This window comes from Balaenoptera ricei, chromosome 12 (assembly GCF_028023285.1).
Source record: "Balaenoptera ricei isolate mBalRic1 chromosome 12, mBalRic1.hap2, whole genome shotgun sequence".
NCBI lineage: Eukaryota > Metazoa > Chordata > Mammalia > Artiodactyla > Balaenopteridae > Balaenoptera > Balaenoptera ricei.
Genome location: NC_082650.1, coordinates 50665651 through 50678456, shown reverse-complemented (window position 1 = coordinate 50678456; position 12806 = coordinate 50665651). Strand labels below are relative to the sequence as shown.

Genomic DNA, 12806 nt, shown 5'->3' with positions numbered 1-12806 from the left:
GTTCAGGATTCTTTCAGGTTCTCTGAATTTTCTAGCAGAAATCCAGATGATTGAAATTCCCAGCCTTACTCTGACTGGCCTCTATAATCAAGTAGTGAATGTTTACAGTTAAAGATTAACAGGGGCTATACTATTTTTTAAGGAAATTTGTTCTTTAGGATTATCCATTTACTTAATGATTTTGCTGAACTGTTTAACCATGTACACAGACCCAGACACATAGAGCAGAGTAGAAAAAGTAATCTAACTTTCAGGTAACTACACGCAGGAGAATCCTACTTGTAGGACTTGGGTCACAGTCCCCCTGCTCACCGGCTGGCAGGGTAATAAAGTAGGCACAGTAAACAGCAGCTCCTAGAGTCTGGCTCAGTATACCCGAATCATTTTTAGCTAAAAGTAGGTAACATCACAGCACCTTGACACTCAGACATGTACATGGCATTTTTTGTAGATCTGTGATGTAGTTGAAACAAGAAGGGTTTGGGAAAGGAATGAACATGTTGAAGACCTACTGTGCCAAAAGCTTAACAGCCATGTTTTTAAAAGAAAAATTTACATTTACATTTGGGCCATCTTATCCCTTTTTTTTTTTTTTTTTTTTTTAATAGTTATACTTACTGGTGGACACCAGAGGTAATAAAACATTTACCACTGCCTTATGATGAAGGTAGGTATACTGTTTCTCTTTTAGTTTTTATACTAATATATTTTGGAATTATTCTTAAATGAGCTTGACGCATTCAATTCTTTGCATATAATATTTTATTAGAAAGAAATGAATGACTACTCGGTGTTATGTTGCTATTACAATAGATAGGAGATTGTAACGTCTTAGCTTTTTAAAAAAAATTTTTATTGGGGTATAATTTATGATTATGGTTTATGATTTATGGTATGATTTATAATGTGTTAGTTTCAGATGTACAGCAAGTGAATCAGTTAGATATACATCTGCTCTTTTTTTAAGATTCTTATCCCATATAGGCCATTACAGAGAACTGAGTAGAGTTCCCTGTGCTATACAGCAATTATCTATTTTATATATAGTAATGTGTATATGTCAGTCCTAATCTCCCAATTTATCCCTCCCCCCTACTCCCCTGGTAACCATAAGTTTGTTTTCTACATCTGTGACTCTACTTCTGTTTTGTAAATAAGTTCATGTGTACCTTTTTTAAAAAAAATTCCACATATAAGTGATATCATATGATATTTGTCTTACTGTGTCTGACTTATTTCATTCAGTATGACAGTCTCTAGGTCCATGCATGTTGCTGCAAATGGCATTTGTTATTTTTTATGGCTGAGTAATATTCCATTGTATATATGTACCACATCTTCTTTATCCACTCCTCTGTTGATGGACATTTAGTTCGCTTCCATGTCCTGGCTATTGTAAATAGTGCTGCAATGAACATTGGGGTACAAAATCTTAGCTTTTTTAAGGGCAGAGATTGTGTTATACTTTTATCTATTGTATCTTACAGTTATTAGGTATGTCCCTCAAATGTTTAGTGGATATAATATATTAGTTCATCATTTAAAATTAGTACTTGATGTATGTCTAGATATTTGGGGGGAATGGGGAGGAAGTGAAGACCCATTCACAAGGAGAAATAAAAACTTTTCCTATATCTAAGCAGTGGAAAAAAGTACAGATGTGTGTATAGAAGTACATTTTAGTCACTGAAGTTTAAATTATCTATTAATTTGTCAGAAAGGCAGGAAAATTTTTATATTAAAAGAATATAATTTGTTTCCAAATAAATTAAATAATTGACCAGTTTGCAATAGAGTTTATTCTTGATTCTGTTACTGATTCCCCTGACCACGGGCAAGCCAGTTTTCCCAGTTATGAAAGGATATTAAGATCTATTGCCAATCTGGAACATTCCAGCTGAGGACTCCATCTAGTCATGGTTGACCATCCCAACTTAGGGTGGTGAAGGCCATAAAGTAAAAAGGTTGCAAATGACTTTCGGTTCTTAATAAATTATTAATTAACTTTTAAAAAGTATTTGTTACCTTGAAATTCTGGGCAAAATCATAACTCATATTGCTAAGATTTGGTTGTTCTGGGAAAAAGGATAGGACTTCAGCAGCCTAATATTGCCCATAAATAGGATTTGAAATATAAAGGAAAATTTAGTGAAATTGCATAATTTTTGTCTAGAAGGCAGAGGGTATTTATTTAAGAGCAAAAAGGAATTTAAAGAACTGAATAATTTGATTTCTAAAATAATTCCCCACTCCTACCCCAGCTTCCAGAGGCCTCCACCTCCTTAGAGCTTGTCACGCTCAGCTTTGCAGTATATATTCTGTGCACATATCTTGTTCCTTTTCCAAGCGTGAAAGTGCCAGAGGCAGGAGCTGAACTTGTTCAGTGCGCTCTCTGTGAACACAGTTGATATTCCAGAAATATTTGAGAGATGTAATCTAAAGGCTTTAAGAGTAACAGGCAGTATCTCTCTTAGTTACCTGTGCTGCGAACTTAAAGAAGTTGATAGTGAAGAAGTTTCACAAATACGAAGAGGAGATTGACATCCACAACGAATTTTTTCGACCATATGAGCTGAGTAGCTTTGATGACACCTTTTGCTTGGCTATGACGAGTTCAGCGCGGTATGTTGCGAGTTCTCTGAAACTGGAAGAATTGGGGAACTATAGTTTTCCTAGTTTGTACAGCTATATCTTACTTGACTCGAAATCTGTTCTGCAAGCCTGCTAGCAGGTGGTTGTCCAGCCTCTGAATTCCTCCTGCAATTGGGAGCCCACTACTCAGGAGGCTGTCCTTCTACAGTTAGACAACTGGAGTTAAATTCTTCTCTTAGATAAGTTGAAATCTGCCTCTCTTCGGTCCTAATTTGTCATTTGGAATAAACTCAGCTTTTTAAGTTGAACTTAGAAATTGAGAGCCAGCATAAATTAGTAGACAAAAAGCATAGTCTTTGGTATTAGAAAGGCCGGAATGTGAATCTTAGACCAGCCATTGCCTACCTGTGTGACCTTGAGAAAATTATCCAACTTATGTGAGTCTGTTTCTTCATTTCATATAGAGAGGGGTGTGTATCACACAGACACACATGCACCAAGTGCCTAATGTAGTACCTGACACAGGTGGGTGACTAATAAATGGTGACTCTTATTATATTACTATTTTTATTAGACACAGGACAAGTCTAGTTCCTCTTCTGTGTGACAGCCCTCTAGATATTTGAGGAAGCAGTATTAATTTTTTTCAGGGTAAATATCCTTGTTTCATAACTCATATGACATTGTTTGTAGGCATCTCTCCACCTTTGAACATACTTCATTTTTCTGTCTCTTTTCGAGTTTGGCGGAGCCTTTTAGGCAGATGATGGTACTAGATTAAGAAAATTAGGCAAAGAAAATCAGTTTTTGATCATTATGTATTATACTAAAGTTTACATTTTTGTATTTACATTTTATATTTTTCATTTACTTCAAATGTGATATATGTATGTCTAAACTTAACATGGTACATGTAGAAACATATTCCATGGTTTGTTTCCTAGAAATCACTCTACATTTTGCTTCAGTTTCAGATAGAAAGTTTGGAATTTCACTTGCTTGATTTTCAGTTACACTTGTTAAAGTTTAGCAGTTGTAACTGTAAGGTTATTGTCATTTTCCAGAATTTTTCAACTCAGCAAAGGGTGAATGATATTACGTATATGTGTATGCACAGATATACAATTGATTTTATTTATTGGCAGGAGTTATGCTCTGTAAAGTTCCTACAAACACTGAGTTAGAGAACACTGAACCATTGCTCTTAGGAGAAATACAGGGTTAGTTTCCTGAAAACATCTGGTCATAACATTTTCGTCAACCAATCAATACGTAATCTTATTTTGTATGCTTCTGTTAAGGATACCTTGTATAATATATATTGTCAATTCATTAACATTGATCTCACAGCCAACAGCACTATAACTCATGCCTGAATGAAGCTTCTCTAACTCATGTATTTTCTCTATAACATACAACTTTCTTCTGCTTAGAAACACCAGGCAACTTCCACACTATGCTTGGGGGCCATTTTAGACAGTGTAATCTCCAAAAAGCACAAAAATGTGAAAAACATGGCACTAAACAGACTGTGAAAAGGACACTTGTTTTCAGTATGAGAGCTAAAGCAAGAAGGCAGAGTGTCACCTTGTTCTCCCTCGGTTGGGAATGTGAGCATGGTTACTCTAATTTTTCAATGCTCTGCGCATGCGCTTGTCTGCGAGTGATCACGAAAGCTCTGAGTGTTGCCTTTCGGGTTACAAATAAATTTTAGTGAGTAAGCAGATTCTCAAATATGGCATCCACAAATAATGAAGATGGACTGTGTATGTTCAAAAAGAAAGAAAAATTAAACCACTTGCATTTTGAAAACAACATTTTCAAACTGTTAAGTAGGCATTTTGAGTCAGATTCAATATTACTTTCTTTTCCTTCAAAAAATGTAATATTGAATCACACACTTGGAGCAGTATCCTTGCCAGAAGTTATGAGTCTTATCTGCATAAATCATGCAACTGTTGCCTTTTTGGCATCTATTAAAGGGTTTGGTCTGGCTTCAGCGGTAATAGTAAGGTAGGCCTTGTATTGTGAGGAAGTAGCTTCAGCTTATCTCAGTAAGTGGTAAATTAACAGTTTCTATTTAAAGTGTTCCAACAGTGTTTTAATGAATTAACCCCAGCCTAATGAGGTAGGTGTTGATACTTCAGTTCATACCACTGCGTTTTTGATTATTATGTCCGCCTCCTTGGGTGGTATTGTGTAATAAAAACATTGTCCATAAAACTGAGCAGCTAAGTGTCTTGCCATTGGTTTTATGAGTTTAATTTTACCCGAAAACGAATTCGTGATATACAACCAGAGGGTATGCATCTTAGCAGTAATTCACATACCAACTCTCCTCCAGTAAACAAAATCTTAAATGCAAAACTATTGGGTCTCTTAATCAGAGAAAATTCACAGTGAGGACTGCTAACATTGAAGTTACTGAGTACCATTAGTTCATGGGGTTTTATGGCCCAGAGTACCTAAACTCCCCTGATTATTTGGCTTAGAATATATATACCTCCTAGGGCTAAGAAGGAATCGTGTAAGAATGTGAGTTGAGATGGAAGTGGACAGTCATTGGATGGACAGTGATTCACGTGGAATTTTTTCCCTTTTCTTCAGTGACTTCATGCCTAAGACTTTTGGCATTGATCCAAGTCCGTTTACAGTGCGTAAGCCAGATGAAACCGGAAAATCAGTACTGGGGTAAGATTTGCATATAGAATGAAATTTTAAAGATTCATGTAAAATAATATAGCGCTTACAATATAATTTCCACCAAAAATGAATAACTTCAAGTCACATAGTTTAGAGCAGGCCATTCACTGCATCTATACAGGTAGCTTTTTTTATAGCACTGGGATCATTAAAAAGTGTTAGACACTGAAAGTATAAGTCATGGGAATTCCAGCAACCCGATGCATTTTACTATTTTAAATCAGGAGTTTCACAGATGGCATAAAGGCAGGTAGCAGATATTATGTATGTCCTTTAATAACTCAGCATCCTCTGTTTCCCACAACATAAAATACTTAGGTAAAAATTTATATTAGTTGTATTTATTTTTGTTGGCATCCTGAGGCAACATTAAAGCAAATGCTCAGACAGAGGACTTAATAGATTTTCTGTGTATTACTGTAACGTTGTTTTGGGGGTGACTGTTATTATATGCAATAATATGAGGAAGAGAACAAACCATGTTTACACTCTTTATGCTTTGAGATTGGAATGAAATGTGTTCTAGCGTAAGAATCTCTGTTACTGCCACTGACCTGAATAATCCCAGTGATAAGATTTCTCCTAGGCCCTGGCCAGAAACCCTGGCCAGCCTGTAGATTCTGAGTCCTAATTGTATTTGGGAATGTGTACGGGGGCCTAATTGGATTCTAGCTACATGTGATTTATACAATGAGATATATATTACTGTTTTCCAGATATACCATTTATGTGGCTTAAATATGTGGCCTTATTAAATAGCTGCATGTTAAGCCCTGGACCAGATGCTAAGAGGAATTTAAAAGAAGGTTAACATCCTCAGGACATTTAGAATTTAAGGAGTTCCTGGGACAAATACGTAAATGACCAGCTATATTAGTGTATAGTACTGAAATGTATCAACTTTAATTTTTAGTTGCAGAAAGTCAGAAATGAGTTCATTTTCTATAATATCTAACCCATGGTTAGATAGTATTGCATGTTTCTTTCCTAGAAAATGCAGAATATTATGGTATTTTAAGTCCCTTGCAGAAAATTTTTTAAAGTAAGAGTGAAATATTAAATATATTAAATATTTTCCATAAAAGCCAAAAATATTACCATAAAATGTTTTCTGAATTAAAACAATATTTTTACTACTCTCAAATTTGGCACTAAAATAAAAGTAAATAAGTGTGGGCTTTTTCTCTGTTTTTTTCCCCCATCTACTCCCTATTATTAGAAGGAATGTTCAGAAAATATAGTTATTTAGTAATAAAACAATTTAAAATCTTAGTTTATGTTCATCAGTTGCTCATTACTTTGGTACAAGTAATCAGCTGCCATTGTGATTGCTAAAAATTCATAGGAGGGACAGAAATATATGGATTTGGCTATCGACCCTTTCTTGAAGCTTCTACAATTATAGGTAATTTTACTAATATCTCAAACATAATAGTCTTCTATTATGGTATTATAAATTTTGAAAATACTGATTTCAGTTACCAAAGGAAGACACAGTAGCCAAGCGGTGAAAAGACTTTTCTGCACACTACAAGCACATACTTGTTTATTTTCTGAATTTATAACAAAGCTTAAATTCATATAAGGTCAGCATGTACATGATAAAATATTAAACTTTTCCCTTTAGCACAGCTTGAATCCAGAAGCTAGCTTCTCACAGTCATTTTCTTATGCTTCACCAGGACTAAGGCTTTGGGACAGAGTGATACACAGTAAGCGCTGAGGGTTCGGTTTACAGATGGTTCACATCCGTATTCATCTTTTTAAAGAAACAAGAGCAACAGAGAAGAAGCTGTGTTACAGCGAAAAACGGCCGCCAGTGCCCCTCCGCCGCCCAGCGAGGAGGCCGTGTCCAGCAGCTCTGAGGATGACTCCGGGACCGACCGGGAGGAGGAGGGCTCCGTGTCCCAGCGCTCCACGCCAGTGAAGATGACTGACACGGGCGACAGTGCCAAAGTGACAGAGGTCAGGGGCCGAGGAGAGTGTGCAGTCCGGCGTGAGGCTCATCTCCAAAATCCCGCTTTCAGTTAAAAGGCTGAGAGCAAGAAAAAGTCACATTACCTCACTCACACCTTTCTAATGAACAGTGTTGCAGGCACTGCAGAGATGAATACATTTGGCAAAGACATTACTGAAAATGGTTTCTGAAACGGGTGTTTTTGCTTCCATGTGTAACAGTAAATTTCTTGTCACTTCAGAATTCTTGAGAGAATCCTGTCCCTCTTTGAGCAGCCCATCCACTTATTACTTTGGTACAGTAGCCCATCTGTTTATTCCCTTGCTCAGCACATTGTTGGAATGCAGGGTTTGGATCTAGGCCTCACAATCTTTGCATAACCCCAGTGGGAAGTTCATCCTGTTCAATTCGACATTACCAATATATTGAGGGAAAACAAAAGGCAAGTAAACCACAGAAGAACCAAATTTAGCTTTGGGGAAACTTGCTTTCTAGAAATGGCCAAAAGTCATTAAAGCTAGACGCGTTGCCATGGGTTGGGGTTGGCAAACTACAACCTATTGGCCAAAACATCCTGCTGCCTGTTTTTGTAAATAAAAGTTTTATTTACGACCAGCCATGCCTATTTACAGCCATACCTATTTGTTTATATATTGTCTATGGCTGCTCTTGCCCTATAACAGCAACAGAGTTGAGTAGTTATGGCAGAGACAGTATGACCCAAAGAACCTAAAATATTTACTGTCTGGCCCTTTACAGAAAATGTTTGCCAACTTCGGCACTATACAAAAGCAATTAGTAATTACCTAATAGTTTTTTACCCTAAAATAAACTATTTTAGTGAAAATGAAGTCAGATTTAAAAAAACCATTAACTGAGAAATTTAATGAACCAGGTTGAAGAAACATTGTGATTGCCTTTGTGGGAAAATTCACAGATTCATTTTCTTCATCTTTGAAAATTATTCATATTCTAGATGCCTAAAACTTCTTCCCGGTTCCCTTTTCTTTTGACCCCAGAATGTGGTCCAGCCCATGAAAGAGGTGTATGGAATCAGCCTCTCAGATGGCCTCTCAGAAGAAGATCTCTCCATTTATTTAAGGTAAAGTATTTTCATGAGAGATTAAGGACAAATGCAAATGTAATACAATACCTTGTATCTAGTATAACGTTTAAAAATTGAAAATAGTCAACAATACAGAAGGAAGTGAATTCCACTTGGAATAAAATAGTAGCATTTAGGTCAAATTCTGAAACAATTCATATTTGGAGTTAAAAGGCCTACTTACTGCCTGAGACTCTCAGGGCCCCTCAATGATAAAAATTTATGATGCTTACATGTATTTTCACTGCCCGTAAGCTGCAAACTGAAGTTCAAATACATCTCTGCATTCCTGCATTAACAAATCCTCAAGATCAAGTACCTTCTTACAAAATGAACTTGGGATACGGACAGCTGAGGACCTTGTATTCCCTTCAGCTTGGGGTGGGAGTGGAGGCTGAGGAGGGAGAAGGAAGCAGTGACGTAGGGGCACCAATTCAGAACGTTATCGATCCTTTTTAGGAAGACCTAGCTAAAAGGAGGCGATCTACCAAAAGGTATTCCCTGAAATCACGGATATAATTTTGTGTGTCTGTGTGCACTTGCAAAGATTCATAGTTATCAGATTCTCAAATTAATTCCTCACCTAGAAATCCTTAAAACCCTTACGAGACCACTGTAAACGCCCCCTCAACCTAATGTATGCATTAAGAAGACTTAATTATTGCAAGTGAACATGGACCCACTTCATCTAAGTTTGGCTTATGTAAACTGTAATATAAATGAGCACTAACCTCCAGGTCTTTTTTAAGGAGGGTATTTGTTTTGCAGAATCCATTGAACTGGATATTTTCAGCTCTCTGCTTCAAACTAGTAAGATCTGCTGTAGAATATGTGAAATATAAAAATGTACAGCATTTCTTGGCTACAGAAGCACTGGTATGACTGTGCATCACTGTCTTACTCGCAGCCAATTGAGTCATTCAGAACTCAGCCACACCCTCCTCACTGCTGGATACACAGACACGCAGTGACATTCATACAGCTGTCACACTCTGTAGCTCAACCCTTTAGTAGTTGAAGTGGGCCTTCATAAGCAACATGGTCTGGAAGGATGACTTACCTGGGGTTAGTGACTGAGTAATATGACTTTATTTATTGCAGAGAGCATAAGTGTACATGTCAAGGCTGCTCACTTGCTGAAGATAAAAGTTTGGATAAGAGTAATCTAATTTAAAAGTTTTTCATAGTGCTGTACTGATTTAATAATTGGTAGTTTCTTCAGCACTTTTCCTGACTTTTAAAAAAAGCTCATAAAAACTACAAACTGCATCCCTGAGGGGAAGATGGGTGCACGTAGCACAGGCCACACTTGAGATCCAGATCAGTGATCCAATCAGTGGCCCATTGCCTGGCATCCTCTTACCTTGCCCAGCTGGCCTGGGGCGAGTCCCTTTGGCCTTAGCTGCAAGTGGGGATTAGTGTCGTTGGAGGCTTCTCTGAGGGGGATGGGGGGGCCAGTGGTGCTCAGCAGGCGGTCTCCTCCATCCCCTCCAGCTCAAATGAAAGTACTCTTCCGAGCGGCTGGCGTAGGTATACCTGGGGATTCCTGTGGTCCTGAGGAAACCAACTCCATGCCCTGGGTGCTTAGCAACATCCTTGCTCCAGGAGATGGATCCCTAGCCCGATCTGGCGTTTCCTTGTTGTTTGTCTCACTGCAGACATCCCCGTCCTCGCCACTACCTCACGTTTCCCCATGCTTCCTGCTGCTGTCACCCTTAGATATGCGAGGCCTTACAAGATCATCTCCCTGGCTTCAGGAACATTTTGTCCCAAGTTCTGTATCACATTTGAGTAAACAGAATGCAACGAAGTACACGTTTTGTTTCATTCCTATGCCCGTCGTTACGACTTACATTTTAACCCATTCCTCCTCCTTTACTTCTCATAAACCCACTCTAACATCAGGCAGTCATTTATAAATCGAGTCTTGTGTCACTTAGGGTACTCTTGTGTGCTTTTCTGACGTAAGCATATAACTGTCGTTTGAAGGCCCATATCATTTTGTGCGATCTACTGAATTTGTGGCAGGTAGTTCTTTAGCTTTGTATCTGTTATAATTTGTAGATTTGTGCAGCTGGGGCAGAGTCAACATAAACAAGACAAGAGCAGCCAGCAGTTCTGTTCCAGGTGCCCAGATGGAGTTATAAAATTGTAAGTACTAGATTAGACCTTGTAAAAAAAAAAAATCTTTGTATTCATGCCATTCGGGGTGCTTTTTTTTAAGACTTTATGAGAAAGACATTGTCTTGTCCCCAAATGAGTATAAGCACTAAAGCATCTCCTCCTGGTGTAATACCATATCCGAGGAAAACTGGGTAGCTGTGGGGATGGGGAAGAGGTTGGGCGCCTTGCCTGTGCTTGAAATGCACCCTTTGGAGGTGGGACTGAAGTTGGTGGGGGTTTTCCTCCAGAAACTCTGCTCTCCAGTGGATAGCAGTGGGATGAAAAAACAGCTCTGACCCTGGACACAGGCTCCTCAAATTCAGTACAAGACCCTTGAGGGCAGGAGTGGTTTGTCTTTTCTAGCTCTGTATCTTCACCAGTTCTATTAACTTGCTGTTTAGTGAATAACTTGGAGTTTAGTAAATTCTTAAATAAATAGAACAAGGTTCATATCCTGACTTAACACTCTGCCACTTCTTGTGTTTTTTCACCTTGAGCAAGTAACTTAAGTCCTATGTGGCTCAGTTTCTTTATCTGCAAAATGGGTTAATGGTAGCACCTGCTTCATAGGAGGATGGTGAGGCTGAAATGAAAATGCATACAAAGTGCTTAGATCAGTGTCTGGAATAATCCTCAATACGTTGTGATCATCACCATTGTCCCCTTCTTCTTCATATTTATCATTGTTCTCTGCTTGTTGGGACCAAACAAAGCAAAGGTTGTGACCAGGAGTGGCTCCTGATGCCATATGCTCAGCTGAGTTTCTTCTATAAAAAGGGGTCACTGTGGCGATTAAATGAGGTAGGATATGCAAGGCATCTAGATCAGTGTCTGGCACAGAGTTGACATTTAGTAAATGTTCTCTTCCCTTTTCTTGGTACAACTTTATCAGTTTGTTTAATAAATTATTTGATAGATACTGACTGCCCGACTTCTCCATGTACTACATCTGCAGGTTCCTAATTGTTAAGAGGCTACTATAGTGATCCAGGCAAAGACTGGTGCCTTAGAGAACAGTGGCTGGGAGGATTTTGGAAATGGGATGAATCTAGGAAATATTAAAAAGTGAAATAGACTGGATAGTGAAATAGTTGGATATGGGGAAAAGGCCTTACCAAGGATGGCCGTTAGGTTTTTTGGAAACAATAGGTTTGATTCATTCATTCATTTAGCAAGTAGGTATTGAATACCTATTCGGACCTGTGTTAGGACCATTGACAGCTGCCATTTATCAAGGTAAGGAGCACTGTAGGAGGAACCCGTTTGCCTTTCAAGGGGGATCAGAGTGGCCATGTTTAGGAGGCAGTTGAATCAGCTGATCTGGAACTCAGAAAAGAGCCTCTGGGAATGTGAATGCATGTTGGTGATAATTAAGCCACTGGTTAAAGATGACACCACTTAGGAAAAGAGAATAACAGAGTGAGAAAAGGTCTACAGCTGAGTCTTGAGGGGATCTGAGTTTAACGCTGAGGAGAGAGAGAGATGGCTAATCGGAGAAGGGGAAGGAAAACCAAGACTTTTATCACAGCCGCCTCCAAAAGGGCTACTTATCCCTTCTTTCTCTCCCCTTCACTATTTTTTTTCTCTTTTTTAAAAAACATATGAACTATTAACTTAGAGACAGTTTTTCTTTTGTAGGTCTAATTAGCATATGGAAGTATGAGCTCCCAAATGAACTGATATAGATGTGGCCAAAGAAGGAAAGTATTTCAATGTGTTAGTAAAGTAAGAGACTCTCTTAACCAAATTGTATTATTCTGATGATTCTTCCATTAAAATAGTATGGCACAACTTAGGAGGAGCAGGTGATGAAGTGAATGTAGCATACAAAATAAAAGGAAAACATGTTCCCGCATTTCCTTCAACACTGTGTCTACTTTGATCTGTAATTGGTCTTGCTGTTAAGTTACTTTTAAATTCCTTTTCTTAAAACATTTAGTGTTTGCTTTTCTGAGTCTTAGCAGAGATGAAAACCATGTGAATCTAGGATTTTTTAAAAACTTTTCCACTTAATTAGTAAAGAATCGAACATGAGTGTGTCTTGGTGCAGCATCTTCAGCAGGATAACAAAGAGCTTGGTAGGCTCTGCATTATGTTGTCATGGCAACTGCCCAAGAGTTGTTTTTTAGTGTGTGTGCACACGTGCTTTAAATTGAAACTGTAACTAGGTTCTTAAAATGTCAGCTATTCAATTTTAAATTTCTAAAGCTATGCCAAAACTGAGAGAAATAAGATTTATATAAGATCCTGGAAATTCTCATCTTATTATGTTTTGGGTTCTGGTAT

General features: G+C 38.0%; 1 protein-coding gene across 3 annotated transcripts in view; it reads left to right on the top strand.

Moving 5' to 3' along the window:
• Positions 1–12806, top strand: part of FIG4 (FIG4 phosphoinositide 5-phosphatase) — a 130641-nt gene that overhangs the window by 82796 nt on the left and 35039 nt on the right. For all 3 annotated transcript variants that reach the window (XR_009506187.1, XR_009506186.1, XM_059941420.1), the window contains exons 17-22: positions 609–667; positions 2475–2622; positions 5200–5283; positions 7065–7260; positions 8272–8354; positions 10422–10508. Coding sequence is in view for 1 of the 3 variants with exons in the window: in XM_059941420.1 (XP_059797403.1) it covers positions 609–667; positions 2475–2622; positions 5200–5283; positions 7065–7260; positions 8272–8354; positions 10422–10508 (657 nt within the window). In the remaining 2 variants the exon portion in view is untranslated. The remainder of the gene's footprint in view (positions 1–608; positions 668–2474; positions 2623–5199; positions 5284–7064; positions 7261–8271; positions 8355–10421; positions 10509–12806) is intronic.